At 43.5% G+C, this 18226-nt stretch overlaps 3 protein-coding genes across 3 annotated transcripts in view; 1 reads left to right on the forward strand and 2 right to left on the reverse strand.

Moving 5' to 3' along the window:
- The window catches only part of pck2 (phosphoenolpyruvate carboxykinase 2 (mitochondrial)), a 12254-nt gene extending 9664 nt beyond the window's left edge, over positions 1 to 2590 (reverse strand). Inside the window, exon 1 of the mRNA XM_005945982.3 lies at positions 2162 to 2590. Coding sequence (XP_005946044.1) covers positions 2162 to 2193 — 32 coding nt within the window. The 5' untranslated portion in view covers positions 2194 to 2590. The remainder of the gene's footprint in view (positions 1 to 2161) is intronic.
- A 7559-nt stretch (positions 2591 to 10149) lies between these two features.
- On the forward strand, positions 10150 to 13877 carry psme1 (proteasome activator subunit 1). Its single transcript, XM_042213612.1, has 12 exons — positions 10150 to 10238; positions 10365 to 10410; positions 10639 to 10671; positions 10760 to 10822; positions 10901 to 10999; positions 11701 to 11758; positions 12069 to 12166; positions 12289 to 12357; positions 12441 to 12508; positions 12947 to 13001; positions 13202 to 13288; positions 13763 to 13877. The coding sequence occupies exons 2-12, from the start codon at positions 10372 to 10374 to the stop codon at positions 13841 to 13843; spliced, it is 750 nt and encodes a 249-aa protein (XP_042069546.1). The 5' UTR covers positions 10150 to 10238; positions 10365 to 10371; the 3' UTR covers positions 13844 to 13877.
- Positions 12679 to 18192, reverse strand: LOC102292028 (fat storage-inducing transmembrane protein 1). Its single transcript, XM_042213611.1, has 3 exons — positions 16715 to 18192; positions 16024 to 16414; positions 12679 to 14863 (listed from the first exon to the last, which is right to left on the reverse strand). The coding sequence occupies exons 2-3, from the start codon at positions 16308 to 16310 to the stop codon at positions 14194 to 14196; spliced, it is 957 nt and encodes a 318-aa protein (XP_042069545.1). The 5' UTR covers positions 16311 to 16414; positions 16715 to 18192; the 3' UTR covers positions 12679 to 14193.
- Positions 18193 to 18226: the final 34 nt, after the last annotated feature.

The raw sequence follows: 18226 nt of genomic DNA on the forward strand, positions 1-18226 counted from the left end.
TTTTTTTAAAAGGAGCAGCTAATAACTGCCAAAACAAATCACACACATTCACTTTGTTTCAAAGATCAATACATGAAGTCAGCTGCAGGCACGTGGCTCCAATTGGCAGCAGTCGGTGGTTCATTATACATACATCCTGTACACACACACACGCACGTACACAAGTGCTCGCTTTCACTGATGCATTCACACATACACATTAGTCTGGTCTGAATGTACAAAGGGTGTGAGCAGCAGGCACAACAAGAAGTTCAAGATGAGCAAGGCATCACATGACCCAGCAGTGTGAAGGCACAGAGCTGAGGAGTAAGAACTACTGTCACACTCAAGGCCAACTTTAAAGCAGCTTTCAGACACAGTGCGTTAGGTCTGTAGCTGACTTTTCAACTGAATTTACATTTTCTTACCAGTAAACTGTACCCACAGTTTGGAGCAGCTGCAGCTCATTTGGTGTATTTGAGAAAGACACTAAACCCGTTTCTTGACGAGATAATCATCTACAAACAACACTGTGTCTGCAGCTTTTGCCTGATTGGCTGTCGTTCTATTGGGCAACAAGGCTGTGGCTCTACAGCAACGGTAACAGACAACTATTATTTGACCTTTGACCCAAAAATGACGACACTTTGTTTAGGCTTATCTGTGACTTCCGATAAACCGGTCCCTTTGGTCAGCTCTGCAGACTTTTAGACCCTTTACCCCCTCCACAGTAAATCAATTACCTATGCTCCCAAACATCATCATTGTCACACTGCTGATGATAATTAACAAGGGTGGTGCTGAATATTATCTCCAGTGTGACTGAGATTAGGATGAGCTGGATTGAATTTGAAGTGAATTAAACACGAGGAAATGTTTTAACTGTTCATTTTCTTGCTAAGGAACTCATGGGAGCTGGGAGAAGAGATTAGGAGCTTTGCTTTTCTTTGTCTGCAACAGAGAAACTGTGATATTTTTACATTTTTTTAGAAATCCTGTAAAGACTTTGATGACTCATCCAACTTTCCCTGCAGTCAACCATCTGATTATGCCACATCTTTGCCTCCTGCTTGGTATATTGTTGCATAGATTTATCCAGACATAAGCCATCAAGGGAACAACTATTCAGCAGGACCTGGTCTAATGTTTAAGGATTAATATTTTTCCGACCAAACACTTTCAAAGAAGTTATCACTAAGCTCTGTTATTGATTATCCTAGATAAACAACTTGTTCCCCTAACACACCTCCAAGTGAGTAAGCCAATCCTCACACACCACAGGCCGACACGCCTACAGTCCACCTTCAAAGCCCTGACAGATCCTGGTCAAAGGCCTCTTTAAGGAGGAGTCTAATTGTCAAGCAAAGACAAGCCAGCACATCACTTCAAGGAGCATGCACACATGCTGCATGCATTAGTACTCCTCCTACTGTGGTGAATACACAGTAAAATACTCTGGGACATTCAGTGATGCCTCCGGGCATGAGCAATCTCTCAAGTGGAAATACAAACAAAATCCACAGGTCACTGAGTCACTAATTCACCCACTCTCTAACATGCATCCATGATAGCAAAATAAATGCACAAACACACACACAATGTCATCGAGTGCTCACTTTCAGTCTTGTGTGATGTTGGCTTATCACAAATCCTGGAGGGGTAAAAGCAGCAAAGTTTAGATGGCAAATTATCCTGATGTGTTCCTTCAGTCATAAAGACATGAAATTATATTTGTGTCATGAGTGCCAGCAAAGAACTTCATTATCCAGTATCAACTATCAGGTCAAACGACATTTTTCAGCAGGTAACAGAACAGCTGTCAAACAGGAAGAGTCACAGTAAGGTGAAACTGTTTCCAGGAACTCCTTAAAATAGTTTGGGAATATGTAAATCTGTAAATCTGTTACAATAAATGAAAACTGCTACAGTGTCTCAACTCTTACTTCAAAATGGTCTCTTTTTTAGTTTTCATACAAAAAATGGTCTTAACGAATTCAGTTTTCATGCTTAGTGTCATTTTCTTTTCAAAATAAAAGCATCGAAAATACAGTGAAGGGTGACTGTTGCCCGCGCGTTTATCGTAACTTAAACAGCAAGCAAAACACTTTTAAAACAAAAGAAGTTAGAATAAAGCAGACACACATTTAAATCGCAGAAACACTAGAAAGCCGCGATAACTCACCTTCGTATGACTCCCAGTAAAAGGCACGACATCTTTGGTTTAAAAGTTAAACTAGCTTATATTTAAAAAAAAAAAAATCACAGTGTAAAAAGGCACATAAAAGCTAGCTGAGAGGGAGACACGAGGAGCAGCAGTCGCTAGAGTCGGTCAGAGCTCATATCTGTACGTGCACTGAGGGGACCTTGCACTTTGCTCAACGTGTACATTTACACGGAGACACCTCCACACCGGCAAACTGGATGTCCCCGCGAGTCCTCCGCCCGTCTGCCGCTTTGTACACTCAACTGTGACCGGCCGAGTCACATTTGGGGGAGGCGCTTCCTCTGGAACAATTAAATATCCTATAGGTTACTTCTGTCGTGCCCATTTATGTTCGGCTGCTGTTTTGTCCCCCCTCCTGGATGATGCAAGTTTTCACAGTGCTTGAGTACAAACAGGCACGGAGTACCAGCGTGGAGGGGAGTAACCGGAAGTTCGAGCGAGGGCGCGGAAATACATTCTCACCGATTCTCACTTCGTTTAGATGGGAGCGCAAGACTTATGGAAAGGATGTAAACCTCGGGTGGCAAACATACGGACCGCGAGCCAGAATCAAGACTCCAATCCGGCCAATTGGAGGAGTTTGGAAAATTTGATGCAGAACATACATTTTTGAATTTTAACTGTATTTTCACAAGTTTAACAGTTTTCCCCACTGATAAATACCTCCACCATGTCCATTCATACTACAAAAGTAATTACTAATAGATTTATTACATATTTATTTCACAAAGACTGATGTTGGCATATTTCATTCATTTAATAAAGCAGTATTTGTTTATCACGTAGATAAACTGAGATGTACTATTGAAATTGTGCTTCTTCTTGTTATATTAACGTAATTGATTTGGTTTGTATCCAAATTTCTGTACACTGACAGAACATAAGATCAGCATGAGCTGTATGTGGCCCACATTCCTGGTGTAAACCTGTGGAAGTAGCCTACACAAAACTGAGAATGAAAACTGAAAACAACATAAAGAAAAACAACTGCAGAACGCCCTAAAGGTAAACTGCTGATGCTGGAAATAGGTTTCAAGTGACAGCCCATTTCTCACGAGGCCAGGCACCTTTAGTTTTCCTACATATATAAGGCTTTCCACGGGCCCACTCGATCGATTATAAATGGAGAATGGGTGGAATCTTCTCCACTTCTTGGGTGTCTGGGCACCCATATCTCCGCTGATCTCACTTGGACCCACAACACCAACGGCCACTCACCTGACTAATCAGAGCCATGGTTAGAGAAACCCCATAACTCAGGCCACTCACACTCGTTGTACATGTACAATGACAATAAAGGGCTATTCTATTTTATTCTAATCACATTTTTGGAAACATGAGTTCAGCTTCATGAGCCACACCCAGGCCTAATTACTGCCAGGCTGGTTGAATCAAGATTTAAAAAAAAAGACTAGAAAGGTGAAGTAGGCTAAAAGATCTCAAAACGCAACACATCACACCAGGATCTAAAGAAACAGCCAATAAACAAAGTCACTGGCATCTGCCAGTCTGGAAAGGGTTACAAAGCCATTTCTAAGGCTCTGGGACTCCAGTGAACCACACTGAGCTGGACTGAAAAACAACACAAAGGCACTAACCATGCCAGCACAGGAACAAGGTATAAGCACAAGATTGATAGACATTAAAGATTCTTCTGAGACAATCCAGCAAATAACAGCAGGGTGCAAGATGCTAGCAGGCAGGACCATAACCAAGTCATAGTATGCAGGAACATCTGTACTGTGTGGGGCCTGGAAGTCCCGAGGTCAAAATGGGAGACCTTTTGACTTTTGGTGATTTTGAATAACTGAGCTAAGATCCTGTGGGACTTCCAGATACAGATGGACAAAATAATGATGGCTAACCAACCGGACATATTAGTGGTGGACAAGCAGAGGAAGACGGCTGTAGTGATAGGGTTAGAAATGTAGCAATACGAAAAGACAGCAACATCAGGAAGAAGAAACATAAGAAGCTTGAGAAACACCAAGGGCTCAGAGGAGAGCTCGAGAAGATGTGGAGGGTGAAGGCAACAGTGGTTCCAGTGGTATGGTGGTGTAATGACCCCCCAGAACTGGCCGAGTGGCTCCAACAGATCCCTGGAACATCCAAGATTTCCGTCCAGAAGAGCACAGTCCTAGGAAACAGATACTGGGCAGCACCCTCAAGCTCCCAGGCCTCTGGTAGAAGACTTTTTTTGAAGGATAAAGACCTCCCACAATGGTCCATGTTAAAGTAAAGAACCATTGTAGGAAATAAAGAAAAGCCGTAACCTTTCAGGCTGAAAACCTGACACTCGGTAATTAACTTTCTGTCAGCATTGGTGAATACAAAGAGCAGTTAGCAGGTTTGAGATTCAACACCCTGAAACAGGGCACAAAATTGGATTTCATTCAAACCAAGAAGTGAAAATCATCACATTATTTGTCTCTGAAAGAAATGTAAATGAAGGATTTGCAGATATGACATTATAATAAATGTTATTTGAGTGGTGCGACAAATTCAAAGCTGCTAAGTTTTTAGGTTTTATTTATAATGTTTAATGGAATATGGCTGTAATTATCACTTTTCACTACACCGATCATATTTATAAGACACGGCACAGCTGTAGACGTTATCCTGTTACATTTCCCTCTCTCTGGGAACTTACACACACACACAAATGAAACTGTGAGACAGGGGCAAGTAAAAGGGTGGGGTTGGACACTGGGAGATAAAGAGAGACACAGCAATCCAATATATCTGGTTAAACTTCACCCCTCATGTCTCATGTTGTCTGATAGGGCTTGCAGAGTCAGCAGACAACTGATATAACACACACACACCTTTCCTGTGGAATACAGGTATGCTCTCCCCATGCAAACACAAAACCATTTCAAGTTGTGACATCTGTAACATGCTAGAAGCACGGCATCTCGGAGCTGCAGCATCAATTATATGTGTACACGAGTGTGTTGTAACGTCTGTCAGGCACATTTTGTCCTGCTAAGGTGTTTTCATCATGTTGTTGTGGCCCAAAAGCCTCACCAGTAAACTCAAAGTCCAAAAAAACAAGGACAGGCTGGGATGATGGCGTGGTTTCTTTTTTAGGGTTGTGGGGGGATGGCAAAGTAAATTAAGAAAATTACAATGATTTATTTGAAATCTCTGAAACCATAATCCTTTACTCTTCTCAGTCTGCATAAATAATGGTTTGCAAGAACTTCAAAGGCTCAGCGCTGCATGCTTTCTTTCTGACACACATACACCATTAGTGTTAATATGACAGGTCTGTAAATAAAGTCGTTTACATCACGCCAGCCACTCATGAAGCCACCTCTCTCTTTCTACACTCCTGTTCAGTCGCATGAACTTTGTCTGGATCATTTCTCAACGTCCTCCCCAAACTGAATAACACAGTGCAGACCTTTAATCGCTCACCCAGTCAAAATCAAAGCTGCAATAGCTAATGGAGTTCAGTCGAGTGCAGCCGCCCTTTGCTCTGAACTGTCACCTCGTGTCTGCTGAGTGATTGTTTTTCTAGTGTTACATTTTATGGTGCCATATACTACAGGTGAAGAGAAAACAACTACATAGTTATGTACGCTCCAACACTACAACAGTGGGCAGGAAATAAGAGAAGGGTTTAACAAAGTAGTTAAAGCTGTGTGGTGTTTTTACTGTCTTTTTGTCATTAGACATGATAGGTTTACCTGATAATGTCCCAACTCAGACTGTGCTGGCACAGGATGACCTGTAGTTGGACGGTATCCTGTTTACAGTGGGAGGCTCTGATGTGTCGTCTCTTCACTCAGGTATCTTTATTTGCTTTACTCTTTACAGCAGCCCATGCCTCTGTCCACACAGCTCCTGATGAAAGAGCTATTGTAACAGCTGAATATTGGTGTAGCAGCAGAGACGCTCACCTATCAATAATGAGTAGTGCTCTTTTTCTTTCTTTCTTTTCAAAAGTTTGTCACTTTTTCTTTTATTCCTGTAGTTTAATCCAGCAAAGATTTAAAACATAAAATCAAATCTTAGAAGCATCTTTCAGGTTCATTTGAGCTTTATTTAATGATTTGATGTAGATTTTTCATGGCTCTAGGAACTTTTAGAAGGCCAGAATCCTGAGATCAGAGAGCACGGGGTGGAACATAAAGGTGCAAAAGGTCAGAGAGTTATGAAGGTGCCAATCCATTTAAGACCTTGTAGGTGAGCAGCAGGACCTTAAAATCTGTTGAACCTGACAAGGTACCATATTAAGAGGTCTCAGTACAGGGGTAATGTGCTCAAATTTCCCCAGTTTTCATTAAAATGTGAGCAGCTGCATTTTGCACCATCTGTAAACCTCTAAAACTTTTCTTTGGTAGCCCAGAAAGAAGAGCGTTACAATAATCGATACATGAAGACACAAATGCATGGACAAGAACCTCTGCAGTGTCGCTTGACAAAACGTCTTTAAATGATAAAAGGCGGTCTTTGTTGTCTCTTTTACATGAGACTCAAGGAAAGCACCCTGTCAAACCACACGCCCAAGTTTTCAACCTTGTCCCTGCAATTTCAAGTTGAAATTTTGGGATAAGTAGGCCTACTGAAATTTTTGTGGTCCAATGACCATCAACTCTGTCTTATCAGTATTAAGGAGCAGGAACTTATCCAATAACCAGTCCCTAATTGCATATAGACAAGACTGTAGTTTAGACACTTCAGCACAATTTCCAATGGTTAGAGGAACATAAAGCTGTCGTTTGTCTTCATAATCCTTTTTCTTTACTTCACACTGAACAACAGCACCCACCAGTGGAAGCACTCACAACTCACAGACTGATACAGAATTTGTTCACACATCTAACATCTAACACACATAACTGAGAGGACAGGAATATGTCTTAGGGTCAATCTGAGCGTTAAACTTGATTTCAGATTGATTTTTTTCTAAATTATTTTTCAGATATCGCTCTGATTTTTAGGTTGGGTTAATGGGTGCAAAGATTTTTGCTTTTACAAAAACATAAAGAAGAGGAAAAAAGAAGACAAAATAAAATAAAATAAACCGAGTATTAAATATTACAATATATGTAATAGTTATGGACAAAAAAATTGATATATAGTACTATGCAAAAGTCTTGAGCCATTTCTTCATATGTTTCTTCATAAATACAGAATATATCAGAATATGAGACAAAAACAGAGTTTGTGCAATCTAACGAGCTTTAGTCAGCATTTGTAAGATCCACACAGCCTGAATTGGGGTGGTGAGCTGCTTCTTAGTGACCAGTGCTTTAAACCACTGTGCAATTTATTTTTGTTGTATGAAAGTCTTCAGCTTTTCCTCGTTGTCCCCCTTCTTTAAGAAAGCTTAGAGTTGCCCTGGGCCCCCTTTCCCTGGCGGTTGCGGAGTATGGGGGTGCCTACTGGGGTCAGCGGGGGAGCTGGCCCCAGGGAGGGGTCACTTGCCCCTCCCTTCCTTCCCTCCCCATCTCCAGCTGCCTCCCTCTTCCCGCTCCACCACAACCACCCACACATGCAGGGCCTTGGGGTAAAGGTGTGTCACCAGGTGCAGGGGAGGCATCCCCCTCTGTCCTTCCTGGCTTCTTGTGCCTCAATTTTATCTCACAACTTAGACATTCACATTACTCACACTCTCATAACACATAATAGGATCGGGGTGGGCACGCTACACGGACTCCAAAAGACCATCAGGGTGTACACCTCACCCCTGGCGTCGTTGCCCACCTCTCAATTTTAAATACACGTAGACATTGAGGGCTAGCAGGAGGGACCTATGCGCTTACCTGCTGCTCTCTGGCAGGTAGCTCCATGCCCTCCTGGGTTTTAAATGCACCTTAGAACACACATGCATCAACACTACAATGAGCGGGTGGAGGGAGGTTTGGAGTCTTCCCACCCCCGTTCTCTGCGACCTGCTGGAGCGGGGGGGCTAGGAGGAGGAGTTGGCCGTCCGACTGCGGTCTGGAGTGTGGGGCCTCCCTGCTGCTGCGGAGTCGGGGCGGTCTGCCTCTCCCCACCGCAGGGAAAAGGGTAACACCACCTGGGTCTGGGTGCAGTTCCCCCCTCCAGGGGCAAGGGTACCTAGACCCGGGGCTTAGAGTACGCTTGGGGAGTGTGATCGTGTGTACAGCGTCTCTTTATGTCTGTCTCCACGTTGGTTGAGTGTGGAGTAAGTGCATATGAGAGCATGAGGGTGGGAATGGATGTTTGTGTCTGTGTGTGCCTGTATGTCTGTGTCTATATGTCAGGTTGGGTATCAGACGCCACCTCTCTGGGGACATCTCAGGCCCTCCAAGGTTTGGAGGCCTATCTCCACCCTACCACCACTTCCCCTGCCAGTGGCGGACTCCCTCAGACATCGGTGCGTTGGTGGTCTTTGGTACACACCGGCTCACTCCTTGGCGGCTGCTTATCGGGGCCTGGAGCCTGGGGCTCGCTCGGGCCACTTCGGAGGTGGGGTGCCCCCGGCCTCTCGGCCTGGGGCTCGGTCACTCGGCACGGCTGGCTGCCGGCGGAGCTCACGGGCGCGTCACTGCAACTCCCCCTGGCTTCTGCTCCGCGGCTGCTGAGTGAGCCCTCATCTGGGACTCTCCTCAGCTCTTTCTGGGACAGTGGCGCGGCTGCCCCTCTGTTGGTCTTCCTTGGTCTCTTGTGTTCTGGGGGCCTCTGGATGTCTGGAGTTTTGATCTCCTCCATACCTGCTTCATGCCCTGGAGGACGGGGCTGTGGCCCCCCCACACCCTCTAGCAGATCATTACATGAAGGAACCTTTTAAATACAAGCGCGCTCATGCTCACAGGTGTACACACGGGTGACTCACACACACAAACTACACCCTTTTTGGCTCCTACCTCAAAGCACACTGTGCGCTGTCGATCTTACGTGCTGCACAATAATGTTTAATATTTAGTATTTACTGTTATATTCCCATAGATCATCGTGATGTTGTTTATTGTATTGCTCTCATTTCTTCTGCTTGTTTTCTTTTTTCTTTCTCAACAGGTGATCCAGGTGATTGATATATGTATTTTTTTTGTCTGCTTATTTAGTTGGTTTTTGTTTTTTTGCCCTTTATCCCCGTCCCTCTTCTCCGCTGTTTTTCCCCCCTCTTCCTTTCTCCCTTTTCTTTTCCTCATTCAAGTCTGTCCCGTATCTAGCAAGTGAAAATAAAAAAAATAAAATAAACAATAAAAGGTGAATCAAATAGACCATTACGGCAAGGCTGGGATGGTCCATTTGGTAAAGTAAATCTGTTGGGCATCTTTCCTCGCCTTTAGACAATAATTCTGATGGCAAAAGAACCAAACGGGACAGGCAATAGATGAGTAAAAGGTCAGATGCGTCTCTCAGGTCCTGTGTCAGGTTTTTGATGTATTGTTTTTCCTGCTTCTAAGGACGTGACTTTCAGATACTGTTCTTCTGCTGTAGACAGTTTTTAGGTCTATCTATTTTTAGGTTTATCATCCTGTTTTTGAGGATAGGTTCCTCAATTCTTTAAGGACATACTGCAAAATTCTCAGATAAATGTCAGGTTTTCAACTAATAGCTTTTTAGGAATCAACTTGTTAGTCCAAAAATATAATTTTATGCCTGTCAAATTGAGTTATATTTGGTATTTTTGCAGATTTAACGATGAGGGGGCGAAATATGTTTTTGTGATAGGCTGCTCGTACTAAAGTGCCTTAAGAATTGGTTTTTGAGGCTAAATTGTGAATGTTTAGACTCAACATTGGTTCATCCCTTGAGTTAGGTGACTTTTTTTTATTCTTGGATGAGGGTTAGCCCTTCGAAGACAAAGAAATAACTACTGCCACACAGAAACGCATTTCTCTGAGTGGTTTTTTTTGCTTGTAGACTTCCCCACTCTGTTCCCATCACAGCCCCATTTTCTGGGAAATGAGAAGTCGACTGCTCCTTATAAAATAAAGTCAAATAAAACTACACGGCCCACAATGCAACACGTCCATTCGCTATTATTGCAGGAAAGTACGGAACTGTCTAAAACACTCTTTACTTTCATTTTCGCTTTTTATGCTGAGTAACTGTGAGTATTTGTCCGTGTCGTGCACGGAATTGAATTACACAGAAAGAGAGCATATTCTTATTTCTAACCGCCTCCTGTGAAGTCAAAGCCTTTACTAAACTCTAATAAACAACTTCTGCTCTCCAGAGACGACATGGCTGCTGTGGATATTCGCCTCAAGTCGAAGAAACAGGTGAGTCCGCTAGCACAAAGTGTTATGTAGCAGCAAGCTAACTCTCCTTTCCCTTCACTTACATGGTTAGTGTGTCAGTGATGCTAGCAGGCGAGCTAGTGTCCACATAAGTGTTTGTTTTCATGGGGTTTGTCTACGGACAGCAGGGGTCACGGGAGGTGAGCAGCAGCAGGGGCTAAATAAAATGGTCATTTATAAGCAAGCCTAAAATCTGTGACTTTATTCTAGGTGGACGACTTCTGCCAAAAGCTCACCAAGGAGGTAACTCAAACGAAAATCAGAAATCTTTCCCAGCTCTGCTTCACAAGTTTGAATTGTTAATGTGGATTTTGTTACTTGGTTTTAACAGGCGGAGGTGCTGGTGTCAACATATTTCCCTCAGAAGCTCGAAGAGCTGCAGGAGCTGCTGAAGGTATCCACCTGTGTGACTGTGGGCACATACCACCGGGCTCTTGATTCTCACATTAGGTGACTTGTGTTTGTGCGTCAGTCTTTCAGATGCAACGATCTGCCTTCTTTGAAGGCTCCACTCGACATCCCGATACCCGATCCGGCGAAAGAGGAGGCCAAGCGCAAGAAAAAAGAGCAGGTGGGGACTCCATCCCAGAAGACTGTTCTTTAAAACTGTGATATAAATCCAATAAAGGAGCATTCGGGGTGATTCATGAAGGACGGCTGTTTTTCCATTACCCAGATGTAATGGCTTTCATATCGAGGAGCCTCACATCTGTGTTTTATTTGTCTAACCTTTGAATTTCTTCATAGAGCCTCCTCTCAACTGGGGTCCTCGGCTCAGGGTTTATATTTAGTGTTTCATTATATAAAGACACAATGCTGAGTCCCCAGTTACCATGACAACCAATCACAGTGCAATTTACAAGGGCTGTTTTACAAACTGGCAGCGAGCAGGTCTTTTATGTTACTTCAGTCGGCTGTGAATTTCAGATTTTTATAAACCATACAAAGGCTGTGTGTCTTGAACTAATACTCATGCAGGGATTTAGAGGAGGGCAGAGAGCCGTGTAGCTAATGCCACTGGGTTTTTTTTAACGAGGGTTAGGAGAATATTTGGGGTGGTTGCACAACTTTCGGGAGCTGCTGGAGTCTCCTTAGAATATCAAGGGGCACAGATTGCTGCAACTGGGTTACATGTCTTAAGCAAAGAAAAAGAATCCAACAGAGATCCCAAGGTTGAAAAGCCAGAAAAGAAAAAGGCGTGCAGCCTAGCTGTCTTGGAGATTAATCATCAGCAAAAACTCTGACCCGATGCCTTCTATTCTTATTTTACAGAAGGAGGCTAAGGAGGGGAAGAAAGACAAGGACAGTGATAAAGAGGATGAAGACGCAGGTAAATGGGGGAAAATGGAAAGAAAGATGCATTCGTTTAGCAGTAACCGTATTCCTGTAAATAAGGACAATAAATACTGCAGGAAGAAAGGCTCCAAACCCATGTATGAAACACATCACTGCTTTTCTGGCTCCTTTGTAACAAACTGATGAGTCTACTGTGGCTCATGAGCTGACGACACAAAGTTTAAACACCGTTTACACATGGATTAGCTAACTGGAAGAAAGCAAGGGCATAAGGAACTTTTTCTATATTACAAAAGCAAATCTGCAGCTCACTAAGTGAAGGAGTGCTATCCTCTGTCCTCCAGGCCCTCCATGTGGTCCCATCTGCACCAATGAGAAGGTGGAGAGCCTCCTGCCGAAGGTCAAAACTGAGATCCAGACACTGAAGGAGAAGCTCAACACGGTCAGTCTCAGAACTTTATGTGGAGAGAAATGCGTTGGGTTTTATGTGCAGAAAATATTAATGTGATAAAAAGTCTTGTATATTATACTAGTGGGGGTTTTTTCTTGTTATTTTCCTGGAAGGTGTCAATGTGGGTGCAACTCCAGATTCCTAAAATTGAGGATGGGAACAATTTCGGAGTGGCTGTCCAGGTTAGTAAACAATCGCATGTGGAGTCTATCTTTAGGGTGAAATTTATCCAGCTGCATTTTAAATCTTCCTTCGTGTCCACCAGGAGAAAGTGTTTGAGCTGCTGACCAACACACGCACCAAGATCGAAGGATTCCAGACTCAGATTTCAAAGTAAGAGCCTGCACTGACGTAGCCAGTGTACAGCACAGGAAAACAGACCTGACATTACTCCATCAAAAGTATTTGGCAGAGAAAACCACAAAACCTGCTGCGCTCAGTATCATAAGAATATCCACAATTACTGAGAAATCTATACAGATAAACAGCAATTCAGGCTTTCAGAGGGTCTCGTCCATCTTTATTTAGTGAAGTCAAACAGAAAAAAAGTCATATAGATATAAGCAGAATCAGAAAGGCTTCAATTCCACATTTAAAAGTGAGAAAATCTTAACAGAGATAATGAGAGGCAGTCTTCTGCTTTGTCTTTTTATTAAAAACCAGACTGATGTGTTGAATATGGCATTGGATGTGACATTTAGCGAAACGCTGGGGGCTATTTTAAAACAGGTGGGTGGTACTATAACTCCTCTCTTCTCCTTGTTTTGGCAGGTATTACAATGAGAGGGGTGACGCTGTGGCCAAAGCCTCCAAGTCGCCCCACGTGGTCAGTGTCTCCCGCTGTGCATCCTAATCAGCATATTAATGTGTGAATGACAAAAATGTGTGCCGGTGCGCTGAAAAAAAAAAAACTTATGAGGACAATCTCTCCTGCATAAATTAGTTGCTGTTGTGTCATGTGCTTATCATACTACACATTGTTTTGCTAATACGCTCGCTGTTTGTGGTGTGGGTTTTCTGCTGCAGGGAGACTACAGACAGCTGGTCCACGAGCTGGACCAATATCAATACTGCGAGCTCCGCCTTGTGGTCTTGGACATCCGCAATACATACGTAAGACACCCACTGCCTCTTGCTTACAGTTGGCCCTCTCTGACTGCGTGTATCCTGAATCTCATGATCCACACTCCGTGTACCATCTGCTGTTTTCATGCTCTGTATTTTAAATTGAGCGGCTTGGGTGTAAAATATGCCTGTCGTGTCCACCGGCGGGAGCGGCAGCTTAAATGGAATCCATTCCTTCTTAATAGGAGGGTAATTAAACTAATTGCAGTGCTTGTGTTAAATTGATTGGCGCTCCGTCTCCCGTCCATTAATCAGCTCGTCTCTTTCCTTCGGCCATTGTCCTCCCGTGTTTGATGCCGCTAATGAACAAGGCGTTGCGGGCGATGATGAAAGGAGCTGTTTGACGTGATTACAGCTCCATATCTGGACGTCCCTCTCTTTTATGACTCCCTGTAAACTGTCTGTCTTCCCTATATCATCCTGCTTCTGCATCACACTCTGTGTCTTTATTTCTCTCTCCAGGCTGTGTTGTTTGACATCATTAACAAGAACTTTGACAAGATTAAGAGACCCAGAGGAGATGGGAAAGCGCTCATCTACTGAGGCAGACTCCAGGCTCGTTTTTTTTTTTTTTTTTAATAAGCAACAACCAGTGTAGAATGACACTCTTCATCAAGTAATGATACACCTGCTCCCAGAAATCTTTTTCTAACTGTGCCTGCATTTTGGTTCAGATTACACAATAAAGCAGCAGTTTTTCTCACTTACTTTGTCTGAATGAGATTTCTAAGCTTCTTTTTGGACTAATTTTGACCTCTAAAGAAAGCAAACTATTAACGTGATGTCACATTTACAGCATGCAGTCTTAAAAGAGGGTTTGGAAGTTTGTTCCTGAGCTTTGAAGGACATTTCAGTGCCAAAATCTAACCATTTTCATTAAGCGTGCCACACTACTAAGGCTGTTTGTTGGTGTGCACCGTGGTAGAAAGTCCCTCTCTGGGCAAACCAGGACAACCCCATCTCGATCCGAGTCTATACAATCCCTGATAGAGTCCTCTCCACCCCAGGTAGCCCAGAGCTCCACCCAGCTGCTGGGAGGGAAACTTTGGGAAGTATGCAAGCAAACACAGCAGCAGAAACATCCAAACAAGGAGGAGAAGAACACACAGGAGGAAGACGACTCTCAGCGGGGTCCCGGGTGACCTCTGCAGAGGCTTTTGTCGCTCCAAGTGATGACCAAAGACACACATTTCCTCGACAAGCAGCAGACAGCAGAAGCAGAGGATGAGGACGTCCTGGGAGACTTCGTAGCCTCGCCACAGCATGTGGGCTTTCAGGCAGGAGGCCTTGTTCTGGTCTTCATGCAGGAGCAGCAGAGGCTGTACTGGAGAGGCCGGGCTCTGGCCGTCCTGGCCTGGGGTCATGGGCTCGTAACAGGTCCCCGCTGCATCCTCCAGCAGGGTCAGGAGGCGCTGACAGCTCCACCAGAGCAAACCCGTGAGGCCTACTCGAGAGAGGTGGCGGAGGGAAAGAGAGGTGGAGTGACGGACTGAGAGGGAGAGAAGGATGATGAAAGCGCCCGTAAAGATGCAGGTCCAACCCCAAGTGGACCTCAGGAACTTCCTGTGAGAGCGTGATGAATAAGGATATCAGTACACACCATATATATGAGCAAAACACACGCAGTAATGAAATATGTGTAGAATTACTTTTCCCTCACAGTCACAGCAACAGGAGGATCCTGGGGAGGTTGAAAGTCAGGCGTTCATGCTCATATTCACAATTTGGGGCAGTTTAGATTCGCCAGTTACCCTGACATTTATGTCTTTGAATTGGCGGAGAAAGCCAGAGAAAGAACACCCAGACTCCACACAGAACACACAAAGACTTCAGGCAGCCAGCAGGTCAGATCCAGGAGCTTCTTGCTAACACAGTGCTCAGAAAGTAAATCTATTTTTGATATGCATAAAAATCCAAGCTTTACAGCAAAGCTGAGTCTTTTTAACTTTTTCAGTTCAGTCAAAATTGCTTTGAGGTATCAAAGTTGATGAGCCGGTGGTTTCACTTAATTAGTTCCATGTAAGTGCACTGAACAGTCTGAGGAAGACTTTAATTCTGCTACTGCCTCATAGTTATCATCATACCTCAGAATGACATTATCATACAATATTTATGTGCTGCTTTTGTTTTTCAAAAGTGGTATATTAATATTGTATTGGTTTTTGGGTGGGGGTTTACTCAGTGTATGTGACAAATGAGTGGCAGCAAAGCATCCAAAAAATAAATGAGGAATAATTTAATATCATAACTGGATTTTAAAAATATGTGATGGATTATATGAACCTAAAACAGTGGGCCAAATGACATTATGATGATTGTAAATGCTGAACTGTATTGTTCCACAAGCTGACTCAGAATAAAGACTCAGTGAAAGTTTGCCATCAAAACAGATTAAGTAGGGCTGAAGCAGTAAAAGCCCAGCGAGCACTACAGTGAGCAAGGGTGCGCTGGGTTTTATTACAGAGTCAAGAGTTTATTAAAGGAGTAGCGCCTTTATCAAAGATATACAGTTTCCTTTAGCAATGACAGCAGTTACTACAGCTATTTCAGTCAATTATTTCCATCCAATTAAATCATGATAAATCATTGCTAAACTCTCCACAAACAGGTCCTCCACCTATCTCCACCTAATAGCAAATTCTGGCCCCTGTGCTTTATGTTTGACACCCCTGGTGTACGCAAAGCACTATAAGCAGTAATTCATTGTCTCCCGGAGTCCTCACCTGTACAGGTAGTGGTTGCTGTTTGCAAAGATGCTATACTTTGATACCCAGAAGCTGAGCACAGGCCCAAAGAGGACCAACCCAGACAGCAGCAGGTGGAAGTGTCTCCTGATCAGGCTGCTTCCTAAAACTCGGGCCAGAAAGTTTGTAACAAACTCCAGAACAGTGTTCAGGAGCCTCAAGATGGATCGTCCAGGCAGTATCAGCTCTGCAGCCATCCGGTGTAGTTTATCCAAACTGATCTCTGGTGTGAAGCCATTTGAGGAGTTTCCTGTCTTTAGATTCATGTTGTTCAACCCGCGTTCGTCCTCCCTCTCTGTGGAGTCTGCCTCGCTTGCTTTTGTCTGGGAAAAGGACACCCGTCCCACTCCAGGACCTTTCTATTCTATCACTGTCAGGCACGCGAGAGAACACATGGTTTACAAAAATACAACCCCCCCCCTCCATGTCCCCTTTACCCTCAAAACCCCTCCCCCGTAGGCAGAAAGAGGAGATGCAGTAATGCTTGCTGCTGTAACTGACCCCATTATTTTCACAGCAATGCTCAAACACAATTAAAAAGTAAACAAAATGAATCTATAGTTCATGACAAAGCTCCCAGTTCTTTTAAAATAGCTCTCGTGATGCTGCTCACTTATATTTGCATTTCCTGCATTGGGAAAAGTAATAATAATAGTAGTCTCATTCTGACCTTGGATCATTTAGCTCCTTTTCCGGTTCTCTCCTTCAGGACTCTCCAGTCTAAGAATGAGCTGTTGGAGCCAAAACTAATTTAAGTTATAAGCGGTTGCCAGCTTGCATTTGGCGCCATGGACAGCTGCATTTCTCACAGCACGTTCAGTCTGCTTTATTTCCAGGCTCAGTACTCAGGCTGGAGCTTCTTAAAGCCCCCCTTCAACCGTCTGAGCCAAATGGACTGCATTTAGTCTTTCCGTGGTACTCATGCTCACATAAAGCACACCGATGCCGCTTTCACAAGCCAGTGCAGACTAATGGCAGACGGACTGCTAACTTCCATGAGGTGGTGGATTTTTGGTTTCTCTCGTTAGTCTTCAAAGTTATTCAGAGAAAGCTTTCCAGTGTAGTAAATAATAAATGATGAGTGCAAACTTTTGAAATTCACTGTGATGATGCACTTTTCCAGCAGAGCTTTGGAGTCTTTTGTAAGAAGTCAGAACAGTAGGTGTAAATGAAACCAGGCACGCCAAAGTATGTTAGGTCTAATTTTAGGCCGGTAAGTGCACTGCTGACATTACAATGACCTTCAGACAACTTTGCTATGGCTCCTGTAGCAGCTAATTGTCAACTGTGTGCATATCTGGCAGCTGCAGTTAGCTCTATAAAACACACAGAGAAGCTCAATGACAAATGTTTAAAAATCCCATCCCGTGAGTCATGTGTGTTGTTTGAAGTGTCGTTCTAGTTTCTCCTGCAGCTCCCACACTTTTAAAGCCTGAAACATCTGATCAATGACCAACAGCCCCTTTGTGATACATTTGAAGAAAGGTTTTTATTATAACTGCAAAGTCTGAGAGTGAAATATGAGCTTTGATATAAACACCTGAAAATTGCATATACAGATCATTTTGAAACCATGTGCGTGTTCCCCTTCCCCAAAGTGCTGACTTGAACACATTAATCACACACAATCAAATCTTTGAATCAAATCACAGGCTTACATTTAGCCAAAAATTACACTGAGTGCTGACCCTGGAACGAGAATATTGCTGTGTCTGAGGGACAGGGAGTTAACATTAGCCTTGAGGAGGCCTACAGAGGATTCAGAATAACAGCGAAAACTTTCAAACTCTTTCTGATGAGGCAGACCAGGTCGAATAATGACTGTGAAAGTTCCTTGAGCCTGTCGAGTTTTGAATAAACTCAGGAAAGCTAACGCAATTATCAGCTTCATGAGTTTGCCAACTGGAAAAAAAATGTTTATGATTATATGTTGAGTCTGTAAAGGTAGATGTTCCCTAAAATAGGACACAGCCTGTGTTGTGTTATTCATAACAGCAGAGTCCAAACAGACTCAGGACACTGACGACAATCTAAATACACTCCCTGAACACACACGCGCGCACACACACACACAAAAAAAAATTAAAATTCTATACATTTTTACAAAATTATCATCATTACGTTCCCCTGCAACAATCCAAAGTGTTGATCTGATTCTGTCCATATATATATATATATATAT

This window comes from Haplochromis burtoni, unplaced genomic scaffold (assembly GCF_018398535.1).
Source record: "Haplochromis burtoni strain Fernald_Lab_line unplaced genomic scaffold, NCSU_Asbu1 Contig_460, whole genome shotgun sequence".
Classification (NCBI taxonomy): domain Eukaryota; kingdom Metazoa; phylum Chordata; class Actinopteri; order Cichliformes; family Cichlidae; genus Haplochromis; species Haplochromis burtoni.

Excerpts from the sequence above, each read along its gene's own strand:
- LOC102292028 (XM_042213611.1), bottom strand. The coding sequence starts at position 16,310 with ATGAATCTAAAGACAGGAAACTCCTCAAATGGCTTCACACCAGAGATC. Across the intron at positions 14,864-16,023 it reads AGCAACCACTACCTGTACAG|GAAGTTCCTGAGGTCCACTT; the intron begins GTGAGGACTCCG and ends ACGCTCTCACAG.
- psme1 (XM_042213612.1), top strand. The coding sequence starts at position 10,372 with ATGGCTGCTGTGGATATTCGCCTCAAGTCGAAGAAACAG. Across the intron at positions 11,759-12,068 it reads TAAAGAGGATGAAGACGCAG|GCCCTCCATGTGGTCCCATC; the intron begins GTAAATGGGGGA and ends TCTGTCCTCCAG. Across the intron at positions 12,358-12,440 it reads ATTTCGGAGTGGCTGTCCAG|GAGAAAGTGTTTGAGCTGCT; the intron begins GTTAGTAAACAA and ends CGTGTCCACCAG.